The following is a 25,650-nucleotide window of genomic DNA, read 5'->3' on the forward strand; positions in this document are numbered from 1 at the left end:
CGTTCTTTGTGATTAACTGGTTAAATATTTTTTTTTTTTAAATCACATCATATTTATGATGATTTTGAGTTATTAAATCTGATTTTTATCAACACTGCTTTAAAAAAATAAATAAAATCTGCCAGTTGCCCTTGGAATCTGACAGCGATGCAGCGCCAGTCTGATGTCAGACATGTGATGTACAATGTCACGGTCATCTGACCTCCCATGATGCTCTGCTTTCTTTGGACCGGAAATTGTCAGAATTTCCTATTTTATGATTAGGTCAAAATCTCTCTTTTCTCACCCTCTATGATACTAGTTCCGAGCACTGTTTGGATTATATATAATTGGTTCGTTATTAGGTTTTCTAATTTTTCAGTGGATATTTTACATCAGGTCGAGCACATTTCTGAGCTCACTTTTCTGCCGGCAGTAGTTGCAGGAGTACCTATAGCTAACACCTCCCTCTCTGCCTGCGGTAGTTGCAGGAGTATCTATAGCTAACACCTCCTTATTACTGTCTGCGGTAGTTGCTGGAGTATCTATAGCTAACACCTCCTTATTACTGCCTGCGGTAGTTGCTGGAGTACCTATAGCTAACACCTCCTTATTACTGTCTGCGGTAGTTGCAGGAGTACTCATAGCTAACACCTCCTTATTACTGTCTGCGGTAGTTGCAGGAGTATTCATAGCTAACACCTCCTTATTACTGTCTGAGGTAGTTGCAGGAGTACTCATAGCTAACACCTCCTTATTACTGTCTGCGGTAGTTGCAGGAGTACCTATAGCTAACACCTCCTTATTACTGTCTGTGGTAGTTGCAGGAGTACCTATAGCAATCTCCTCCTTATTACCGACTGCGGTAGTTGCAGGACTACCTATAGCTAACACCTCCTTATTACCGACTGCGGTAGTTGCAGGAGTACCTATAGCTAACACCTCCTTATTACTGTCTGCGGTAGTTGCAGGAGTACCTATAGCTAACACCTCCTTATTACCGTCTGCGGTAGTTGCAGGAGTACCCATAGCTAACACGTCCTTATTACTGTCTGCGGTAGTTGCAGGAGTACCTATAGCTAACACCTCCTTATTACCGACTGCGGTAGTTGCAGGAGTACCTATAGCTAACACCTCCTTATTACCGTCTGCGGTAGTTGCAGGAGTACCCATAGCTAACACGTCCTTATTACTGTCTGCGGTAGTTGCAGGAGTACTCATAGCTAACACCTCCTTATTACTGTCTACGGTAGTTGCCGGAGTACCAATAGCTAACTCCTTATTACTGTCTGCGGTAGTTGCAGGAGTACCTATAGCTATCTCCTCCTTATTACTGTCTGCGGTAGTTGCAGGAGTACCTATAGCTATCTCCTCCTTATTACTGTCTGCGGTAGTTGCAGGAGTACCTATAGCTAACTCCTCCTTATTACTGTCTGCGGTAGTTGCAGGAGTACCTATACCTAACTTCTCCTTATTACCGGCTGCGGTAGTTGCTGGAGTACCTATAGCTAACTCCTTATTACTGCCTGCGGTAGTTGCAGGAGTACCTATATCTAACTCCTCCTTATTACTGTCTGCGGTAGTTGCTGGAGTACCTATAGCTAACTCCTTATTACTGCCTGCGGTAGTTGCAGGAGTACCTATATCTAACTCCTCCTTATTACTGCCTGCGGTAGTTGCTGGAGTACCTATAGCTAACTCCTTATTACTGTCTGCAGTAGTTGCAGGAGTACCTATAGCTAACTCCTCCTTATTACTGTCTGCGGTAGTTGCTGGAGTACCTGTAGCTAACACCTCCTTATTACTGCCTGCGGTAGTTGCAGGAGTACATATAGCTAACTCCTCCTTATTACTGCCTGCGGTAATTGCTGGAGCACCTATAGCTAACTCCTCCTTATTACTGTCTGTGGTAGTTGCAGGAGTACCTATAGCTATCTCCTCCTTATTACCGACTGCGGTAGTTGCAGGAGTACCTATAGCTAACACCTCCTTATTACCGACTGCGGTAGTTGCAGGAGTACCTATAGCTAACACCTCCTTATTACCGTCTGCGGTAGTTGCAGGAGTACCCATAGCTAACACGTCCTTATTACTGTCTGCGGTAGTTGCAGGAGTACCTATAGCTAACTCCTCCTTATTACTGTCTGCGGTAGTTGCAGGAGTACCTATACCTAACTTCTCCTGATTACCGGCTGTGGTAGTTGCTGGAGTACCTATAGCTAACTCCTTATTACTGCCTGCGGTAGTTGCTGGAGTACCTATAGCTAACTGCTTATTAGTCTACGGTAGTTGCAGGAGTACCTATAGCTAACAACTCCTTATTACTGTCTGCGGTAGTTGCTGGAGTACCTATAGCTAACTCCTTATTACTGTCTGCGGTAGTTGCAGGAGTACCTATATCTAACTCCTCCTTATTACTGCCTGCGGTAGTTGCTGGAGTACCTATAGCTATCTCCTTATTACTGTCTGCGGTAGTTGCAGGAGTACATATAGCTAACTCCTCCTTATTACTGCCTGCGGTAATTGCTGGAGCACCTATAGCTAACGCCTCCTTATGCAGTAGTTGCAGGAGTACCTATAGCTAACTCCTCCTTATTACTGCCTGCGGTAGTTGCTGGAGTACCTATAGCTATCTCCTTATTACTGTCTGCGGTAGTTGCAGGAGTACATATAGCTAACTCCTCCTTATTACTGCCTGCGGTAATTGCTGGAGCACCTATAGCTAACGCCTCCTTATGCAGTAGTTGCAGGAGTACCTATAGCTAACTCCTCCTTATTACTATCTGTGGTAGTTGCAGGAGTACCTATAGCTAACTCCTCCTTATTACTGTCTGCGGTAGTTGCAGGAGTATCTATATGTAACTCCTTATTACTGTCTGCGGTAGTTGCCAGAGTACCGATAGCTAGCACCTCCTTATTACTGCCTGCGGTAGTTGCTGGAGTACCTATAGCAAACTCCTCCTTATTACTGCCTGCGGTAGTTGCAGGAGTACCTATAGCTAACTCCTCCTTATTACTGTCTGCGGTAGTTGCAGGAGTACCTATAGCTAACTCCTCCTTATTACTGTCTGCGGTAGTTGCAGGAGTACCTATAGCTAACACCTCCTTATTACTGTCTGCGGTAGTTGCAGGAGTACCTATAGCTAACTCCTCCTTATTACTGTCTGCGGTAGTTGCAGGAGTACCTATAGCTAACACCTCCTTATTACTGTCTGCGGTAGTTGCAGGAGTACCTATAGCTAACACCTCCTTATTACTGTCTGCGGTAGTTGCAGGAGTACCTATAGCTAACTCCTCCTTATTACTGCCTGCTGTGGCTTCTTACATGCCTGTAGGCCACGTCTCCCTTCCTGCAGTAGTTGCCAGAGTCCCTCCTTCCTGCCTACACTGTGTATGATTACTGATTCTTTTCCTCAGACTGTATTTTCATATACCGTTTTTATCATATACATTTTATTTTGCTTTTTTACTTTCTTTTTTTTAATTTTTTTTACTACAACTGAATTTATCTTTGCATTTCATATTGTGAATTCCTTAGGATCCGGTGTTGCATTTGCTTCCTGCTTAGGATTCCGTGTGTGAATAGGCTCCACTTCTGTCTTAATATGCTGCTATATGCCTGACTGGCCGGATATTCATCACTCGCTGCAGATATTGATTCAGGATGTAAATTTTTAGGTTCCAGATTATGATTACAGTTCAATATTATTATACAGCTGGACGGCCGTCTTCCCGAGGCGTGTACGTCAATATATCATCTTTCCCTGAGGAAAATGGGGGGAAATGGCACAAAGCCCCCCTGGTCTGGAGCTTGGTAGAGTGGTGGGGGTAACCCAGCTGGGACCTCTAACGGTTAGCACTTATCCAGTGGAGTACCCCTATAATCTACGGTTTGTCTTTTGACCACCTTTGTATTGATTGATCATGAGGTTTCCAGGCATTTGACGTTCCTGTTCTTCTCCGCAGGGCTGCCAACCACACGTCCGTACCTTACCATTACTATGAACCTCTGGGACCAGATGAGTGTACCATGTACATCTCCCACGAACGAGGCCGTAAAGGAAGCCATCACCGCTTTATCACCGAGAAGAGAGTTTTTGCCAACTGGGCACGGACCTTTAATATTCATTTCTTTCAACCGGACTGGAAACCAGGATCCCATTCTGGAAGACATGGACCACCAAAGCCGATGTTCTGAGGAGTCTTACAAAAATAGAGCTGTCACCCAGACCTGCGTGAAGGCGGCCATGATGAACCAAGGCTGTCAGTGCACCTAGAACCAGGGCCGCTGTAGTCAGTGGTGCGTCGTGTAGTCCGAGATAATTCACCAAAACTAAACAGACCGTAATGTAAGAATCTGGCTGCCCACAGAATAGGTGAAGACTGAAAAGCTCAGCACTAGGTAGATTCAGCCCAACACACAGACAGATCAGGCTGCCGGCAGCCACCACTAGGGGGAGCTCACTGCAGACATCACATGCAAAAAAATAAGTGAACCCTTTGGAAGTATGTGAAGTGCATACTAATACGATAAGATACGGTCTGACTGCGCTTCTTTATAATTGTGACTTGGAAAACAATCTGATAATATGGACAATTAATGTTTTTTTTTAATTTTTATTTTTTTTAGAATTAATGTATTTTAACCCCTTAGGGATGCAGTAATTTTTTGTGCTTTTTTTATCTCCTTCCATGAACCTTTTCTCATTTTCCATACACCCAGCCATAGGCGGACTTGTTTTTGGAAGACAGCTTGCAGTTTTGAATCACTTTTTATAATCCTGAAAAAGGAGGAACAAATTCCAAGTGCAGTTTGAGGGTGAAAAAAAAATAAAATCACCTCGGTTCGTTTTTTTTTTAATTATTGTGATCATTCTGTGGTAACAATGTCCAGGTCCTACGATTCTCCAGGTCAGTGCGATTACGGCGATACCAGACTTGGATGATATGTAATATTTTCCTGGTTTAATTATATATATATATATGTGTGTGTGTATATATATGTGTGTATGTGCGTATGTATGTGTGTATGTATATATATATATATATATGTGTGTATATATATATATATATATATATATATTTATATATATATATATATATATATATATACATATATATATATATATACATATATATATATATACATACACACATACATACGCACATACACACATATATATACACACACACATATATCTATCTATATATATATATATATATACACACACACACACATATATCTATATATGTATATACACATTTTGTTTAGTTGAACTTTGGTTTATGTCGAAATTTTCCACATATTTAATATACTTTGATTTTAAAATTTTAGATTTTTTTTATTTTTTTGCAAAATGATTGCTTGTTCTGTATACTCCGATCCTAAAGCAATCTCCTTCACCAACAAGATGGCGGTGATGGGGGGGCTTCATTCTGCTCCTCGTGCCCATTTGGACTTCCACCCATTAGAATGTGACAATCAGAGATGGTCATAGCCTGTTCCCACCCTGTAACCTGATGTACGACGTGCATATACGTCTGGTGTCAGGAATATGTTAATTGACCTAACTTGTAGTTCATAGTCAAGGGACCTTTCTAACAAGTAGGGACTGTCCAAAGCAGGAAGACCACCGACTAGTGACGAATGCAGAAATGGAGCGGATTCCAAAGACTTCACTTACTGTTTCTGTACATTAAACTCGGTCATCCAGTATGCAGTAGGCTCCTGAGCTCCCCCTAGTGGAGGATGCAAGCAGTCAGATTTTTAGGCCATGTTCATGCCTCAAATTTACAGCAATTTCCACAAGTAAAAGGGGTTTTCAAAATCCCATTAGGAAAAAAAATCCACATGAAAATGAAATCATGGTGCAAATTTTAAATCTCCACCTTGCTCATTCTTGTGTGGATTTTCCCCTAATCAATGCTGTGTAATAGAGTAAAATTAATTTGGCAAGAAACACATGTGGATAATTGGATCTGTGGATTTGTTCCCAATTTTTCACCAATTTTCTGCAGTGTGAACAATTCCGTATTAGAATTTATGTTGGACTGTGGGGGAGGCTGCAGCCGTACGGCATCATCCACAGATGGTACTGAACGTCTGAATGCTCTGGTTTTTTTTTCTGGATTTTCTCACTTCAGCTTGAAAAACAGCAGAAGAAAATGCATTTATAAATGTAACAAATAAGACCGCCTCCAAAAATGACTGTGAAAACATTGAAAAAAGAAATGGGGTGTGAAGGAAGGAATATAAGCGCCGACTCCATATAAATAGTGATGTGGTATTTGATGTGTCCTGACCAGTGCCTAGTTGGGCGGCCTCCCTCGCTGGGTGGCCTCGCTCTCCCTGGTTGGGCTTCCTCCCTGGTTGGGCGGCCTCCCTCGCCCTGGCTGGGTGGCCTCGCTCTCCCTGGCTGGGCTTCCTCCCTCGCCCTGGCTGGGCTTCCTCTCTCGCCCTGGTTGGGCGGCCTCCCTCGCCCTGGCTGGGCTTCCTCCCTCGCCCTGGCTGGGTGGCCTCGCTCTCCCTGGTTGGGCGGCCTCCCTCGCCCTGGCTGGGTGGCCTCGCTCTCCCTGGCTGGGCTTCCTCCCTCGCCCTGGCTGGGCTTCCTCCCTCGCCCTGGCTGGGCTTCCTCCCTCGCCCTGGCTGGGCTTCCTCTCTCGCCCTGGTTGGGCGGCCTCCCTCGCCCTGGCTGGGCTTCCTCCCTCGCCCTGGCTGGGTGGCCTCGCTCTCCCTGGTTGGGCTTCCTCCCTCGCCCTGGTTGGGCGGCCTCCCTCACCCTGGCTGGGTGGCCTCGCTCGCCCTGGCTGGGCTTCCTCCCTCGCCCTGGCTGGGCTTCCTCCCTCGCCCTGGCTGGACTTCCTCCCTCGCCCTGGCTGGGTGGCCTCGCTCTCCCTGGTTGGGCTTCCTCCCTCGCCCTGGCTGGGTGGCCTCCCTCGCCCTGGCTGGGCGGCCTCCCTCGCCCTGGTTGGGCACTACATGAAAGCACTTTCCTGTAGCTGGAGCCAAGTTTATCTTGCAAACATTGGATGATCGAAGCAAAACCCGGAAATTGTGTAACAAACATGGACCCCGGCTGGTGATGACGGCATTAACCATCCAGAACTCCTGTAAATATCCCGATGGCCGAGACGTTTAATCCAGGACTTTTATAACAAGTCATTTCTTACTTATTGCGGCACTTTCTCGTAGATACGGCTGTTCGATTTCACAGAATTGTTTTTCAGTTGTGACTTTTTTTCATAATATATTTTGTTTACTGTAATCTTCTGATCCTTCTGTAAATAAATTGCGGATATTTTCTCTACTCGTCATAAATGCATCTTAATGTAAATTACCAACTGTTGTCACACGGAATATTAATTAGTTCACATGAAAGGGTAGTATATACTATACATGGTGGCCGAAATGCAGATTTCAGGGGCCCCAGGCCCCATACATACAGTAGTGTTCAAAATAATAGTGTGTTCACAAACGTGAGATATCGCAATCTCTTAGTTTATAATTCCAGCACTGGGAACATTGCACACTGTTCTCTAATTCAAAACAAAGAGAAATGTAGATAATTTTTAACTACTGTATTTTTTGGATTATAATATGCACTTTTCCCCAAAAATTTTTTTTGGGGAAATAGGGGTGCGTCATAATGCAGATATACCTTATCGGCACGCCGCTGCGGGTGTCCAATGCTGCTACTGCGCTGTGGCTGGCGGTTTTGCGGGGGGATCTGCCGACATTTTGTGAAAGGCCAGAGCACCCACAGCTCCGTGGTTTCCTTTGCGGTGGACTCCGGGGGCGGCACATGCACAGATGGAGATCTCAGCACCAAGATCTCGGGAGTTCAGATGTCTGCTGCTGCGCTGCATCCGGTACTGCATCTGATGCTGTTGTCTGGTGGTGCTGCGCTGCGTCCGATGCTGCTGTGCTGCACCCGATGCTGTTGCTGTGTCTGGTGCTGCTGCGTCGAGTGGTGCTGCGCTGTGGCCGGTGCTGCTGCATCTGGTGGTGCTGCACCGATGCTACTACCATGCTGCGTCCAGAGCTGGTGCTGTGCTGTGGCTGGTGCTGCTGCGCTGCATCCGGCGCTGCACCCAGCACTCCTGCATTGAGTCCAATTATGCTGCTTTGTCCAGTGCTGCTGCGCTGCATCTGGTTCTGCTGCACTGCGTCCGATGCTGCGCTGCCTTCAGCGCTGCTGCAGTGTCCGGTGGTGCTGCTGCACTGCATTCGGGACCACGTCCGATGGTGCTGCGCCTGGCGCTGCTCCGCTTCATCTGACGCTTCTGCGCTGCTTCCGCATCCAGTGCTGCTGCGCTGTGTCTGGAACTGCTGCCACTGCACCCGGCGCTGCTGCGCTGCATCTGGTGCTGCTGTGTCCAGTGGTATTGCTGCGTCCGGTTCAGCTGCACTGTGCCCAGTGCTGCTGCGCTGCATCCGATGCTGCTGCTGTCTGGTGGTGTAGCTGCATCCGATGCTGCTGCTGTCTGGTGGTGCAGCTGCATCCGATGCTGCTGCTGTGTCCGGTGGTGCTATGCTTCACCCTGTGCTGCTGCGCTACCTCCAGTGCTGCTGCTGTGCTGCATCCGGCGGTGCCGCTGCTGCGTCCGGTGCTGATGGTGCTGCTGCGTCTGTTGCTGCTGTGTCCGGTGGTGCTGCTGCACCCAATGCTACTGCGTTTGGTGCTGATGCAAGGCACTGCGTTTGGTGCTGATGCAAGGCACTGCGTTAGGTGCTGATGCAAGGCACTGCGTTCGGTGCTGATGCAAGGCACTGCGTTCGGTGCTGATGCAAGGCACTGCGTTCGGTGCTGATGCAAGGCACTGCGTTCGGTGCTGATGCAAGGCACTGCGTTCGGTGCTGATGCAAGGCACTGCGTTCGGTGCTGATGCAAGGCACTGCGTTCGGTGCTGCTGCAGCACTGCGTTCGGTGCTGCATCCTATGTTGCGCTGCTACAGCGCTGCGTCTTGAACTGCTGCTGCGCTGCCTTCGGTGATGCTGCTCGGCCCGCTGATGCTGCGCTGCATCCGATGCTGCTGTACTGCGTCCAGTGCTGCTGCGCTTTGCCAGGTGCTGCTGCGCTTTGCCAGGTGCTGCTGCTGCGTCCGGTGCTGCCGCTCTGCTGTGTCCGGTGCTGCTTCTGTCTGGTGCTGCTGCGCTGCATCTGATGATACTGCTGTGTCCAGTGCTGCTGCTCTGCATCTGATGATACTGCTGTGCCCGGTGGTTCTGCTGCATCTGGTTCAGCTGCTGCTGCTGCCCAGTGTTGCTGCTACGTCCGTGCTGCTGTGTCCAATGGTGGTGCTATTGCGTCCGGTTCAGCTGTGCTGCATCCGGTGCTGCTGCGCGTCGTCCAATAATGCTGCTGTGTCCAGTGGTGCTGTTGCTGCGCTTCACCAGGTGCTGCTGCTGCGCCTGGTGCTGCTGTGCTACGTCCAGTGCTACTGCTGTGCTGCATTCGGTGCTGCTGCGCTGCGTCCCACGCTGCATCGCGTCCGATGATGCTGCTATAGAGAAAAAAACACCAAGAGCACAGCTATGGTATAGAACAATAAGATATCCCAAACGGGGTGCAAACAGTGGTAAAAAGTCGAATGTTAAGATTAAGGAAAGTACCACTGTAAAAATGCACACCACGCAGAGCATACGAATATCAAAACAGAGAAATTTCCTCCTAGTATACCCTGGTGGGGTACATCTCTTGGGCAGGATATCAGGCTTAGCATTAGCAGTCCCATGAGCCATTAGATGTGTAGGTTTTTGTTCGGACTGTGTACTGCATATACATATTCTTGTGTGGATTTCATTGATATGGACTAGGTCTTTTTGTGGTTTCATTTTTAAATATGGTTTAACATGTATGTGATGTGCTAATAAAAATTTCTCGGTTTTTGATATTCGTATACTCTGCGTGGTGTGCATTTTTACGATGATGCTGCTATATCCAGTGCTGCTGCATCTGGTTCTGCTGCACTGCGTCTGGTGCTGCGCTGCCTTCAGTGCTGCTGCAGTGTCCGGTGGTGCTGCTGCACTGCATTTGGTGCTGCGTCCGATGCTGCTGCGCTGCTCCGCTTCATCTGACGCTGCTGCAGCGCTGTTTTGTGCCCGACACTGCTGCGCTGCCTCCGATGCTGCTGCTGTGTCCAGTGGTTCTGCTGCGTTCGGTTCAGCTGCATTGCGTCCAGTGCTGCTGTGTCTGGTGTTGCTGCTGCTTCGTCCAGTTCAGATGCTGCTGCATCCGGTGGTGCTACGCTTTGCCCTGTGCTGCTGTGCCACCTCCAGTGCTGCTGCGGTGCTGCTTCCGGTGGTGCTGGTGCATTGCGTCCAGTGCTACTGCACTGCGTCTGGTGCTGATGCAGCACTGCGTTCGGTGCTGCTGCTTCCGAAGCTGCTCCGCTGTCAGGTACTGCATCCTATGATGTTGCTGCGCTGCTTCCGCTGCTGCACTGCGTGCGGTGCTGCTGCATCCGGTTCAGCTGCTGCGCCCAGTGCTGCTGCGCTGTGTCCGGTGGTGGTGGCTCTCGGTTAGAGAGGTAGGAGCAGAACCAGGAGAGAACGGTGTCCTTGAGGCCGATGGAGCGGAGCATAGTTAGGAGGAGCTGATGATCCACAGTGTCGAGGGTGGTTATAAATGGTATAGTCTCTAACTGGGTCGCTGTGACCAGTGGGGTACCGCAGGGGTCAGTATTGGGACCTGTTCTCTTCAACATATTCATTAATGATCTGGTAGAAGGTTTACACAGTAAAATATCGATATTTGCAGATGATACAAAACTATGTAAAGCAGTTAATACAAGAGAAGATAGTATTCTGCTACAGATGGATCTGGATAAGTTGGAAACTTGGGCTGAAAGGTGGCAGATGAGGTTTAACAATGATAAATGTAAGGTTATACACATGGGAAGAGGGAATCAATATCACCATTACACACTGAACGGGAAACCACTGGGTAAATCTGACAGGGAGAAGGACTTGGGGATCCTAGTTAATGATAAACTTACCTGGAGCAGCCAGTGCCAGGCAGCAGCTGCCAAGGCAAACAGGATCATGGGGTGCATTAAAAGAGGTCTGGATACACATGATGAGAGCATTATACTGCCTCTGTACAAATCCCTAGTTAGACCGCACATGGAGTACTGTGTCCAGTTTTGGGCACCGGTGCTCAGGAAGGATATAATGGAACTAGAGAGAGTACAGAGGAGGGCAACAAAATTAATAAAGGGGATGGGAGTAGTACAATACCCAGATAGATTAGCGAAATTAGGATTATTTAGTCTAGAAAAAAGACGACTGAGGGGCGATCTAATAACCATGTATAAGTATATAAGGGGACAATACAAATATCTCGCTGAGGATCTGTTTATACCAAGGAAGGTGACGGGCACAAGGGGGCATTCTTTGCGTCTGGAGGAGAGAAGGTTTTTCCACCAACATAGAAGAGGATTCTTTACTGTTAGGGCAGTGAGAATCTGGAATTGCTTGCCTGAGGAGGTGGTGATGGCGAACTCAGTCGAGGGGTTCAAGAGAGGCCTGGATGTCTTCCTGGAGCAGAACAATATTGTATCATACAATTATTAGGTTCTGTAGAAGGACGTAGATCTGGGGTTTAATTATGATGGAATATAGGCTGAACTGGATGGACAAATGTCTTTTTTCAGCCTTACTATGTTACTATGAATGCGGCAGAGAGATCCAAGAGAATTAGCATGGAGTAGTGACCATTAGATTTAGCTGTTAGATCATTAGAGACTTTAGTGAGGGCAGTTTCAGTAGAGTGTAAAGAGCGGAAACCAGATTAAAGAGGGTCGAGAAGAGAGTTATCTGAGAGATAGCGGGTAAGACGGGAGTGGACCATAAAAACATGGCTGTCTGAATGAGGTCTAAGTTGTCTTCAGAAAAAGTGAACTGATTTTAGTTTTAAATAATATCCACCAAGGCCTAGGGGTGAGCGGACCCATAGAACTTCAGGTTCTGGTACCTGACCCAAACCTTATTCCAAAGCGCTGTTCAGATACCAGAACTGTACACAAACTTGAACCAGAATCCCACTGAAAACTATGGGAACCCGAACTTTTGAGCTGGAAAACTCTCTCCTCCTGGGACTCTGACCATTGCCACAGTCTTCCGGGAGAAGTCAGTGTTTGGCTTACAGAACCGGACACGAACTCTCCGGTACGAGCCCCAAACTGTCAAGTTCAGGTTCGCTCATCTCTACCAAGATGACACAATTCAGGCCCTGTCACCTGGGTGGTGTCATTGTTTGGTACACTCCTTGTAAGAATAAACCCTAGACACACACGTACATTTATAAAATTGCAAAAAACACAGAATAAACGTAATCCCAGTTTATTTTACCACCACCAGAAGAAACACGAGGTGGAACACCAGAGCCAATGACGAGACATTACGGTAAGCAATATGGAAGCGCCTGCCCCGAGCTGCCCGCGGGAGCTGCTGCCCCGGATCATGAATTCGTACAGCGGCACTTTGCTGCCCTTGGGTTGTGTCCTTGCAGATTCAGCATCTTTCACCTGGTCTTCTTACAGACTGCACTGTTTGCACCAGAAAACCCTCATATTTCCAGAGGAGAGCACTAAAAGCAAACAGGAGCAGTAAAAATGCTTGAGGAGGCAAAACGCGCTGGACATTGGAGTTTGATGAGCAGCGAATAAATCAACTGAGGTTTTCCACGGGCGGCTAAGTCTTGCTTTAAATTCTAATTGCGCACCAGTTCCTAGATACATAATTACCTCGGGTTCTGGATTGATCCGAAATGCTGTACTTAGCATGATAAATCAATATTTCTATTTTTGTTTCTGCTGAGAAAGCTCTGGATACACTGTGCCAACAGCGTGGAAATGTACAGAAAGGCATAAAATACGGCTTTGGCACGAGAGCGACTTTCAGCTCGACGGTCTCCAGCACCTATAAAACCTTTTAATTGACTTATTTATAAATTAAGATGGGGGCGGATTTCTTACATTTATCCTTTATATTATGACTGTACACAATAAATTATGGTTTGCTGCCAGGGAAAGTATCACTAAAAGCGACCGTTCTATAGTCTGATCGAGTGGTCATCACTTCCAAGTAGGGTGCCACCCATTAGTTTCCGGGTGTTCGAGACTTCTCAGCCCAGAGCTTAGGTGGTCTTACGACTTATCTTTTTCTCTTTTCTCTTGGGTTTTGTCCTCAAGGTAATCTTATATTAGAAAGCAGCAGAGTAGACCATGGCCAGGATCTCAGTGCCGAGTCCGCCTGGGCCCCCGTGGTCGTTGTGCTCCTCTAGAACACGTGCTTCATGTGTTTAATGCCGTAGGTTCTGAAGAAGACGAGAAGAATCAGCGCCCAGAGGCCAAGGATAAACCCTCCAGGCGGGTGCCATTCCTTTGGTTTTGGTTTCTGGAAAACAAAAGAAACGCCATTTTAATACATTATTAGGCAGAATGCCATCTGTGTGGTCAGATCTTTCCTGAAGGTCGCAGTCCAGCGTGGTGGTTCTCACCTTCTGCACCGGCGCACTGGGCTTGTATGGGACAATGGCCAAAGGCGTGGAGGTTGCGCCCCATGGATTTGTATTTGCAGTTTCCTCTCATATTGAAAACATAAAGATTTGTGACTTAGGAAATTGCCCCTCGTTTGTTCCATATATCGATAATTAGAGATTAGTGACCCTGCTGAAAACAGGGACTGACGCGTGCAATGACAATGTCTGTACACTGCTGCACAATATGGAGGAGCTGTCTAAGCAGAGAGAAGAAAGATGCATGTGTGGGTTGTGTCAAAACCATCCATCATCCCTGAAGTCAGAACCTCAAGGTTCCGAGATGCTGAGATCTAGGATGCTGTTTGTTGCGGACTTCACAGAGCTGCCACACATTGCAAAATGGTGACTTTGCAGAGGGAATAACAAAAAATAGACCAAGATTGCAAAAAAACAAAACAAAAAAAAACGCACACAATCATGAGTTACCATTCTGCTAAAAAGAAAATAATCATCTAGGAAGTATGAAGGCAAACAGCATCCTGGATCTCTGATAAGTACATCTTGGGGAGAAGTTCATTAAAACTTCCTGTGAAATGATTGGTCGTTGTCGTTTCAACAAACTTTGCAAAATTCAATAATAAAAGCAAATATAAGAAACTTTATAACCTATTAGGGAAATCTGTATCTTTCTCCACTTACGAGCCACTACTCCCTCCCTCTCCTGAACTCATTGCTAAAATACAAAAGCACGATTAGTGAGGGATCAGATTACACCCTAGTGGAGGGGAGGAGCAGGAGGAATGAGCTGAGAGAGAAAGAGAATAGAAATCGATGCTCTGTGTGTTTCACGCCAGTGCTGGTCTCACAGCTACAATGCTTAGTACTGCTATAAAACATCCACCATATTGCTGATTTTTACGAAGTCTTTTCTCACACCTCAGAACTATATAAACAACACTTGTCTGTTATATAATGCTCTTCATGCTGTTGCAGCTTTTTATGAAGACTCGGAGATTTATTCACATGTGCACTGCTCAGTACTGCTGTGTAAGGTCCTACATGCTACCAATGCTTTTTACTGAATGTTTCAGCTGACTTCATAACTGGATTCACAGGTACACTGCTGTGTAACATCCTCAATGCTGCAGCAGCTTTCTACTATTTTTTTTATCTAGCCTCACAGAAGTATTCACAAGTACACTGCTAAGTACTACTGTATAATGCCCTCCATGCTACTAATGCTTTTTAATTAATGTTTTAGTTCACCCCAGCACTGGATTCACAGGTACCCTTCTGTATATTGGTTGCAGTTTTCTACTAATTGTTTTATCTAATCCCAGAGAAGTGTTCCTGCAAGGTCAGGTTCCCTACTTATCCCATGCATTAAAGGGAGTATCTGTGGATGGTGCCAGCACACATCCGTGCTGCATATAACCCCAGAGAAGTATTCACAAGTACACTGCTCAGTACTGCTGCATACTGTGATCCATGCTGTGGCTTATGAACATGTTCTACATAGATATCAGTGATTCCTGCTCTCCTGTCTCTACGTGTGCCTGTACTGGAGACTTCATAGCAGCTAGTCAAAATTGAAAATTTGAGAAAAGTGAAAAAAGGAAGGATACAAGTCATATAATGGCCATAAATGGTGTAATGACTCATGTATACATGACAGCGTCTTCTGAAAGGTTATAATAAAATGCTGATATGTTTTACAGATTGGCTGGCGTAACCCTTTACCATCAATTACTATTGTGTTTTCTAGGGCGGACCAGCTCCGTGCGCTCAACACTCGATTGTTCCTCCCGTTACTTTTACATTGAGATTAAGTTCTCTGGTTCCATTAGGGTTATTATGAAAATTCAGCGTTCCACCTCTTCAGTTTAATGGGTTCTGCAGACTGAAGCGTTGAGCTAATGAAATTTCACTGTGCAGAAGCAAACAAGGTGAAGTCTGCACTTAGCCCAGAAATCTCCCTGTAATTATTAATTCCGCAAAAAAAACAAAGAAAAAAAAAAGTTGCCGTTTATTCACTAAATCTCCTCATATTTGAGTCATCAGTTGAAGATGGATGGAGATCATTAAATACATCAATCCATCCCAGGGAAAACAAATTCGACTTTTTCTTAGGACATGAAATGTGATGAAAGAAGCGTTTGACAGATTAATGACGAGACGAGAAAACAGAAGGGAAGACGCTTAACTCATCAGTCTGGGTTACATCTACTCAGCGGCAGCGGGGATTGTGTCATGGACGACCTTATAGTCATTCATGGTCTACCACAGATTATTAAGAACACCCCCCCTCTTCAAAAAATATATATCTTGGTCATGAACAGTCTCATTGTGTGACCTTTCTGACATTTTGTACCTTGAATAGTTCATTATGGAGAAGTCTTCACTGGAGAAAATTATCTTCTATTTATGCGCTCAATGCCAGTCTGCTGCATCAACAGCTAACAAGAAAGCGTCTCGTTGGAAAAGGCACAAGTTCATAATTAAAAAAAAAAAAAAAGGAGGGGAAAAAATTAAAAATTATGGAAGATCTGACTGATAAAGATTTAACAGGGAGTAAAAACCGCTAATGGCTGAAAGGATGGGTAAAAATGGCCTCTGCAAAAAAAATAAAATAAAAAAAATAATGTGAAAAAGGATTCTTTTTGTGGGCCCCGATAAAACAAGTCTGGAACTGCTTAATATTTGATCTTCTAGGCACTGGGTCACTGCCAGGGGTGTTTGACAACAACTTTTTCCCCTATTGGGAAGAAATAAGCATAAAGATTTGGAGCACCGTGGTCTGACGTCCATGTTGGTACTTCATGGTATCCGAATCAGGGTCTGTTACCTGAATGCTGGCACCCTGAGTGCCTCTGGCATTTACATGGTTACTCCAACATCATGAGCAGTGTAACTGTGAATCCAGCACTGGGGTGAAATAAAACACTTAATAGAAAGCAGCAGAATAAAGACTTTATATGACGCAGCGGGACCTTGTAGATGCCAACGACAAAGTTTGCAGGACCCGGGGGTCTGGCTGCCACGGAGTATCGACATGAATGCCAGAACGGGGTCCTTCAAATCTTTTCTTCTCATCACTACACAACACATGAAAGTGTGGATGAGCCAAGAGTTCGTATGAGCGAAAATAGAGATAGCTGTGGGACTTTTACCATTGGACGGAAAGCAAACTGATATCTTATGGTGCTGACCAGCACATCATCTACATTGGGTTGTACTATTGCCAAACCCTCTAGAACCTGGGTGCAGAATGACAAAGATGGACACCGCATCCCAACCATCAGCAGAAGGCGTCCATCAGGTGAAACGAGTCACATCTACTCCTCTATTAATCAAGAGCCATGTAAGGAGCGATTCTTACGGTAAAGGAGGCTTCATCCAGACAGGCGCCATATCATCACAACTCCAGACTCGCCTCAATCGGACGCACACGGATGGGCCTTTATGCCGGGGTCTCACGTGAATAAAAGTCTAGGCTCAGACTCATCAGCTCTGCAGAAACCCCTCGTCTAAACTCCAGTAATGACCCTACTGTCTGCAGACGGCAGCGTTCGCTCTCATCAATCGTTCCTCGGAGACAGATTCGCACTAAGAGCTGACGACAGAGAGGCCTGTACAGGGAAAGTGTCACCAGAAGGCGGCCGGATGGTTACGTCACAATGTTGGGTTACGTGTATTGTAAAAACTATTTAGGCTATTTTTTCATGTTATAATCTAAATTAAAAATCAACATTTAGTGAACTTGCAATTTTCACATTAGTCTAATAAAGCCCCAGTGTCCAATTTCCTGTCTTTCCATGAAGAGTTTTCAGCAGGTTCCTTATCAGCAAAGGTACGATCACAACAGATAAAATATCTCTATATACAGCTGATAACACAGGATCCACCCTTCACAATAGGTGATGTCACAGCTCACCTCCTGCTCCTGTACAATGACTGATAACACCTGTATATACAGTAGATAACACAGGATCCACCATACACAATAGGTGATGTCACAGCTCACCTCCTCCTCTGTACAATGACTGATAACACCTCTATATACAGTAGATAACACAGGATCCACCATACCCAATAGGTGATATCACAGCTCACCTCCTCCTCCTGTACAATGACTGATAACACCTCTATATACAGTAGATAACACAGGATCCACCCTTCACAATAGGTGATGTCACAGCTCACCTCCTCCTCCTGTACAATGACTGATAACACCTGTATATACAGTAGATAACACAGGATCCACCATACACAATAGGTGATGTCACAGCTCACCTCCTCCTCTGTACAATGACTGATAACACCTCTATATACAGTAGATAACACAGGATCCACCATACCCAATAGGTGATAATAGCTCACCTCCTCCTCCTGTACAATGACTGATAACACCTCTATATACAGTAGATAACACAGGATCCACCATACAAAATAGGTGATGTCACAGCTTACCTCCTCCTCCTGTACAATGACTGATAACACCTCTATATACAGTAAATAACACAGGATCCACCATACACAATAGGTGATATCACAGCTCACCTCCTCCTCCTGTACAATGACTGATAACACCTCTATATACAGTAGATAACACAGGATCCACCATACACAATAGGTGATGTCACAGCTCACCTCCTCCTCTGTACAATGACTGATAACACCTGTATATACAGTAGATAACACAGGATCCACCATTCACAATAGGTGATGTCACAGCTCACCTCCTCCTCCTGTACAATGACTGATAACACCTCCATATACAGTAGATAACACAGGATCCACCATACAAAACAGGTGATGTCACAGCTCACCTCCTCCTCCTGTACAATGACTGATAACACCTCATTAGGGCAGAGCTGTAATCTGTGCTCAGAGTTTGGTTCCCGTACCTCCGGGGAGTCGGTGGTAGTTGGGTACACCCCTTTCTTACAATTGGTGGAGGCTGCAGCTCCCTCCCCTTTCTCAACAGCAGCTCCGCCCTCACAGACTGTCCGCCATGTGTATCCACCCGCACAGGCTGGGAAGGACATCAGTGCAAGGAGACCTCACGGCAAGGGGGCGGAATAATAACCCACCAGTGAGAATGAGAAAATGATGTACAGGACACAACCCTCGGTAAGGGAAGCCTGGCCAATCATGGGGGGGAACAGAAACGGCACACAAATATGACCCTGCTCCTGCCAGTGTCACACTACTGACCTAACGCATCGTGGTAAGGATGGCGTGACTATACGTGATATGCCACGGTGAGAAGGTAGACAGATGGCGGATGACGCTGGTGCAGACAGTACGGTGCACTAACACTGCCGTGCTCTGTGACATCATATGTTGGAGTGACATCATACATTCACTGCCATCAGGTCTATAGACTTATCCTTGTGCTTTGTGTTATCAAATAATCTCCAGAATTTGGCTCCATCTCTGCCCGGCGACCCCGCACAGCACCAGGCATAACGTACAGTAGACCATCGGCTGCCCACCACGTTACCCTGACTACGCTCTCCGGCACTGCAGAGTCCTCCGGCGCTGACGCTGTGATCCGTGTCTCACTCCTCTTTGATGTCTGCAGTGAATCGGTCACTGGTTCAAATGAATGGGAAAGCTTCAAAATGAAAACCTGCGAGACAAGCTGCAGCCTGCGACCGAGCCGCTACTGTACAAAGATACAGTCACCGAACATACCCGCCGAGGAACAGCAACAACAGACTCCACAGAAAGAGGACCAAAGCCGCTCACTAAGAAGAGACGAAGGTATAAGGCATAAATTACATTCTGGAAACAGTAACACATGGGCACTACATTAGTACATAATACAGGAATACATCCTGTATTATACTCCAGAGCTGCACTCACTGTTCTACTGGTGTATTCACTGTGTACATACATTACATTACCGATCCTGAGTTACATCCTGTATTATACCCCAGAGCTGCATTCACTGTTCTGCTGGTGCAGTCACTGTGTACATACATTACATTACTGATCCTGAGTTTCCACCTGTATTATACTCCAGAGCTGCACTCACTATTCTGCTGGTGCAGTCACTGTGTAAGAAGGAACATAAACCAGCTCACCCATGATTCAGCAACCAAACCTCGGGAGCACGAACCCGCTGTGTCCAGGCGTGCAAGATCCAAAAAAAGAGAAATGTCCAGCTTCACCGAGTCCGTAAAAAGGCGATTTCTTTATTAAACTTTAAACATGGAGGATACAGACTTCAGCACAACCATATGGGTAAGAATCTCAACGCGTTTCTGGAGACTAGGCTCCCTTAATCATGACACTGTGTACATACATTACATTACTGATCCTGAGTTACATCCTGCATTATACTCCAGAGCTGCACTCACTATTCTGCTGGTGCAGTCACTATGTACATACATTACATTACTGATCCTGAGTTACATCCTGCATTATACTCCAGAGCTGCACTCACTATTCTGCTGGTGCAGTCACTGTGTACATACATTACTGATCCTGAGTTACATCCTGCATTATACTCCAGAGCTGCACTCACTATTCTGCTGGTGCAGTCACTGTGTACATACATTACTGATCCTGAGTTACATCCTGCATTATACTCCAGAGCTGCACTCACTATTCTGCTGGTGCAGTCACTGTGTACATACATTACATTACTGATCCCGAGTTACATCTTGTATTATACTCCAGAGCTGCACTCACTATTCTGCTGGTGCAGACACTGTGTACATACATTACATTACTGATCCCGAGTTACATCCTGTATTATACCCCAGAGCTGCACTCACTATTCTGCTGGTGCAGTCACTGTGTACATACATTACATTACTGATCCTGAGTTACATCCTGTATTATACCCCAGAGCTGCACTCACTATTCTGCTGGTGCAGTCACTGTGTACATACATTACATTACTGATCCTGAGTTACATCCTGTATTATACCCCAGAGCTGCACTCACTATTCTGCTGGTGCAGTCACTGTGTACATACATTACATTACTGATCCTGAGTTACATCCTGTATTATACTCCAGAGCTGCACTCACTATTCTGCTGGTGCTGTGTACATACACTAGATTCCTTATTTCAGCACTGTATGGCGGTATTGTATGATACATTACAGTGCTACCATATGACCTGAGCGCTGCATGATGCAGGTAAGTTGTGATTCTGGGTATTCGGGGCCTCGTCCGACCCCAGACGCTCCACAGTGCAATGTATTTAATGTGCCGCTCCAATAATCGGCCTTTTTGGCGTCTGATGCCGGGGTTGCAGTAGTCAGTGAAGCTTGGGAGCGCCATCCATCACGGCGGCAGTGGAAGCCTCTGCGCTCATTACCCTAAGCCAAGCTAAGACTTCGGCTAATGACTTAAAAAAATGCCTTTTCCTCCCTATAAATATTCATTTTTTATGTGGACGGAGTAGATTACGGAGAATGGGCACACGGCCCAGCTTTTCTTCCACTCCTGTGTGGGATTCAGGATTACGTCTCCATGGAGCGCGATCATTTACACTAGATCAGGTCTTTATATAAATGCAGAGCGACAACTGTGCTGCAACACATCAACGCACTACAAATGCCAGCAAACTATGAAAAGGGGCATTCTGATAACATAGCAAGGTGAAGTTGTAGGATAGCTCAGAAACCCTACACGGCACCTTAAAGGGGTTGTCTCATCTTCTTAAATGGGTAAAATTGCAAAGTGTTTGTGAAAACAAGCAATTTTTCAGATTATTATTAACACTCCTCTCTGCTCTCCAGACCAGAGGGATCTTTACTGGTACAGTTTACTGCCCGTAGTCTAAGGCTATGTCCACACGTTGCGGATTTGACGCTGCGGATCTCCAGCTGTTTTCCATGCAGTGTACAGTACCATGTAAACCTATGGAAAACAAAATCCTCAGTGCACGTGCTGCAGAAAATATCGTGTGGAAACGCTGCGGTTTATTTTCTGCAGCATGTCAATTCTTTGTGCGGATTCCGCGGCGGTTTACACCTGCTCCATAATAGGAAACCACAGGTGTAAAAACGCAGGTGAAATCCGCACAAAATCCGCAGAAAAATCCGCACTGGAACCCGCAACGTGTGCACATACCCTTAGTCACCGGCCACCACTGCAGTCCATCAGCGGTTGGTGGCCGGTCTCCTAAACAAGGATAGCGCTTACAAGCCCTTTTTTACGCAGCTTGTCAGCGCTGCTCTGAAGTTGGACAGTTAGCTGGATACTGTCAGGTTGAGTGCGGAGGCAAAGATACCTGTGCTAGCAGCATTGGAGAGCAAAGTTTGGGGGTCAACCATGGGACTGGTCTGAACTGTCAATCATTACAATCGCAGCATCCCCTGCAGGAAGGTGGGAGGGAGGGGAGCGGCGCCTCCTGAAGACCAGGGGAGCGGCGACTCCCGAAGACCAGGGGAGCGGCGACTCCCGAAGACAAGGGGAGCGGCGACTCCCGAAGACAAGGGGAGCGGCGACTCCCGAAGACAAGGGGAGCGGCGACTCCCGAAGACAAGGGGAGCGGCGACTCCCGAAGACAAGGGGAGCGGCGACTCCCGAAGACAAGGGGAGCGGCGACTCCCGAAGACAAGGGGAGCGGCGACTCCCGAAGACAAGGGGAGCGGCGACTCCCGAAGACAAGGGGAGCGGCGACTCCCGAAGACAAGGGGAGCGGCGACTCCCGAAGACAAGGGGAGCGGCGACTCCCGAAGACAAGGGGAGCGGCGACTCCCGAAGACAAGGGGAGCGGCGACTCCCGAAGACAAGGGGAGCGGCGACTCCCGAAGACAAGGGGAGCGGCGACTCCCGAAGACAAGGGGAGCGGCGACTCCCGAAGACAAGGGGAGCGGCGACTCCCGAAGACAAGGGGAGCGGCGACTCCCGAAGACCAGGGGAGCGGCGACTCCCGAAGACCAGGGGAGCGGCGACTCCCGAAGACCAGGGGAGCGGCGACTCCCGAAGACCAGGGGAGCGGCGACTCCCGAAGACAAGGGGAGCGGCGACTCCCGAAGACAAGGGGAGCGGCGACTCCCGAAGACAAGGGGAGCGGCGACTCCCGAAGACAAGGGGAGCGGCGACTCCCGAAGACCAGGGGAGCGGCGACTCCCGAAGACCAGGGGAGCGGCGACTCCCGAAGACAAGGGGAGCGGCGACTCCCGAAGACAAGGGGAGCGGCGACTCCCGAAGACAAAGGGAGCGGCGACTCCCGAAGACAAGGGGAGCGGCGACTCCCGAAGACAAGGGGAGCGGCGCCTCCCGAAGACAAGGGGAGCGGCGACTCCCGAAGACCAGGGGAGCGGCGACTCCTGAAGACAAGAGGAGCGGCGACTCCCGAAGACCAGGGGAGCGGCGCCTCCTGAAGGAAGGGGAGCGGCGACTCCTGAAGACAGAGCATGGAGCAAACCCTTGTGTATCAGCAATGGGGAAAGGAGAGGATACATCTATATTACAGTCTAAGGGAATGAAGACATAACGCTGCATATGGGACAGATGCCGCATACGTCTGTGGTTAGAATGCAGCTGCTGTTGTTCTCTTATATCAGCCATTTCAGACTCATGGAGGGATGACCCTCACAGCTCACAAAGGTAATGCAGCACTTGGGCACTTCTGGCGCAGACCGTCCAGGCCCCCGGAGAAGCATCAATGTGTCCTTCATTGGTACAGAAGTGGCAGCGCATTTCAATAGTGTCAGGATCGGCTTCAAAATTACACAACTCCAGTGTTGTGGACGGTATGACGTCTGCATTTTTTAGTGTTATTTTTATATTAATTATTTGCTGTAATTTTAACAAACTTTAACATATAAGTGAATATAAGAAACTCTGAAATATATATTACCATAGAAAACAGGTTTTTCATTCTCCACATACAAACCTTTTTTCCCACTGCCACCTGACCACATTCATTCTGAAACCCTGCAAACATTCATCATGATCAAAACAAGGAGCATTGCCAGAGTACAGCTGCCTATTGTCGTCTATGAAGGAAGCCACAGAGGCAGAGTGAAAAAGAGAAGCACAGACATGCAGATGGTGCAGGTACTTGCTGGTAAATGTTTATATGTAGAGCTGGATTCACAGCTGAAGTGCTCAGTACTGTGGCTGGATTCACAGCTACACTGCTTACTACTGCTGAATGAGGTCTTCCAATCCTTTATTTTTTAACATCTAGTACATAGGGACACAAGAATCCCTTATGTCTGTATGTACTGTGTATAGAAGCTATGTTAGGAGCTAATCTCTACCCGCTAATTCAGAAACAACTGAAAATTAGAGCCTGCAGAGAAAAAAACTGGTGAAAAGTACAAGTCGTGTAACAACAGCCAGGAAGGGTGTTTATTCATCCTGCACACAGACAGGACAGTTTATTCTGAAAATTCACCTGAAACTATAGGTAAACTTTAAACATGAGGGCAGGACATGCATGCCTAGCTTGCTCTTCTGACAGGCAGGGGACATCAGATGACCACTGCAACCAATCAACAGAATAGACGTTCTGCCCATGTGGATGAAGAAGCTGCAGCCGCTGATTGCCTGCAGCCATGATAGAAGAGATACGAGGAGCCCAAAGACGGATGCAGGCAGAAGAACGGAGAAGCTTTGCTATTCCGGTAAGTAACATAGTAACATAGTAACATAGTTAGTAAGGCCGAAAAAAGACATTTGTCCATCCAGTTCAGCCTATATTCCATCATAATAAATCCCCAGATCTACGTCCTTCTACAGAACCTAATAATTGTATGATACAATATTGTTCTGCTCCAGGAAGACATCCAGGCCTCTCTTGAACCCCTCGACTGAGTTCGCCATCACCACCTCCTCAGGCAAGCAATTCCAGATTCTCACTGCCCTAACAGTAAAGAATCCTCTTCTATGTTGGTGGAAAAACCTTCTCTCCTCCAGACGCAAAGAATGCCCCCTTGTGCCCGTCACCTTCCTTGGTATAAACAGATCCTCAGCGAGATATTTGTATTGTCCCCTTATATACTTATACATGGTTATTAGATCGCCCCTCAGTCGTCTTTTTTCTAGACTAAATAATCCTAATTTCGCTAATCTATCTGGGTATTGTAGTTCTCCCATCCCCTTTATTAATTTTGTTGCCCTCCTTTGTACTCTCTCTAGTTCCATTATATCCTTCCTGAGCACCGGTGCCCAAAACTGGACACAGTACTCCATGTGCGGTCTAACTAGGGATTTGTACAGAGGCAGTATAATGCTCTCATCATGTGTATCCAGACCTCTTTTAATGCACCCCATGATCCTGTTTGCCTTGGCAGCTGCTGCCTGGCACTGGCTGCTCCAGGTAAGTTTATCATTAACTAGGATCCCCAAGTCCTTCTCCCTGTCAGATTTACCCAGTGGTTTCCCGTTCAGTGTGTAATGGTGATATTGATTCCCTCTTCCCATGTGTATAACCTTACATTTATCATTGTTAAACCTCATCTGCCACCTTTCAGCCCAAGTTTACAACTTATCCAGATCCATCTGTAGCAGAATACTATCTTTTCTTGTATTAACTGCTTTACATAGTTTTGTATCATCTGCAAATATCGATATTTTACTGTGTAAACCTTCTACCAGATCATTAATGAATATGTTGAAGAGAACAGGTCCCAATACTGACCCCTGCGGTACCCCACTGGTCACAGCGACCCAGTTAGAGACTATACCATTTATAACCACCCTCTGCTTTCTATCACTAAGCCAGTTACTAACCCATTTACACACATTTTCCCCCAGACCAAGCATTCTCATTTTGTGTACCAACCTCTTGTGCGGCACGGTATCAAACGCTTTGGAAAAATCGAGATATACCACGTCCAATGACTCACCGTGGTCCAGTCTATAGCTTACCTCTTCATAAAAACTGATTAGATTGGTTTGACAGGAGCGATTTCTCATAAACCCATGCTGATATGGAGTTAAACAGTTATTCTCATTGAGATAATCCAGAATAACATCCCTCAGAAACCCTTCAAATATTTTACCAACAATAGAGGTTAGACTTACTGGCCTATAATTTCCAGGTTCACTTTTAGAGCCCTTTTTGAATATTGGCACCACATTTGCTATGCGCCAGTCCTGCGGAACAGACCCTGTCGCTATAGAGTCCCTAAAAATAAGAAATAATGGTTTATCTATTACATTACTTAGTTCTCTTAGTACTCGTGGGTGTATGCCATCCGGA

General features: G+C 46.7%; 2 protein-coding genes across 3 annotated transcripts in view; one reads left to right on the plus strand and one right to left on the minus strand.

The window, feature by feature from the left end:
• Positions 1 to 4,838, plus strand: part of ST6GALNAC5 (ST6 N-acetylgalactosaminide alpha-2,6-sialyltransferase 5) — a 124,824-nt gene extending 119,986 nt beyond the window's left edge. Inside the window, exon 5 of the mRNA XM_069738307.1 lies at positions 3,946 to 4,838. Within this exon, the coding sequence (XP_069594408.1) occupies positions 3,946 to 4,177 (232 nt within the window). The 3' untranslated portion in view covers positions 4,178 to 4,838. The remainder of the gene's footprint in view (positions 1 to 3,945) is intronic.
• PIGK (phosphatidylinositol glycan anchor biosynthesis class K) overlaps positions 1 to 25,650 on the minus strand; it is a 123,869-nt gene that overhangs the window by 21,525 nt on the left and 76,694 nt on the right. Inside the window, exon 11 of one of the 2 annotated variants that reach the window (XM_069738304.1) lies at positions 12,308 to 13,379. The exons of the other annotated variant lie outside the window; for it this stretch is intronic. Coding sequence (XP_069594405.1) covers positions 13,263 to 13,379 — 117 coding nt within the window. The 3' untranslated portion in view covers positions 12,308 to 13,262. Of the gene's footprint in view, positions 1 to 12,307; positions 13,380 to 25,650 lie in introns of those variants that run through there. 2 annotated transcript variants of the gene reach the window in all.

This window comes from Ranitomeya imitator, chromosome 8 (genome assembly GCF_032444005.1).
Source record: "Ranitomeya imitator isolate aRanImi1 chromosome 8, aRanImi1.pri, whole genome shotgun sequence".
Lineage (NCBI taxonomy): Eukaryota > Metazoa > Chordata > Amphibia > Anura > Dendrobatidae > Ranitomeya > Ranitomeya imitator.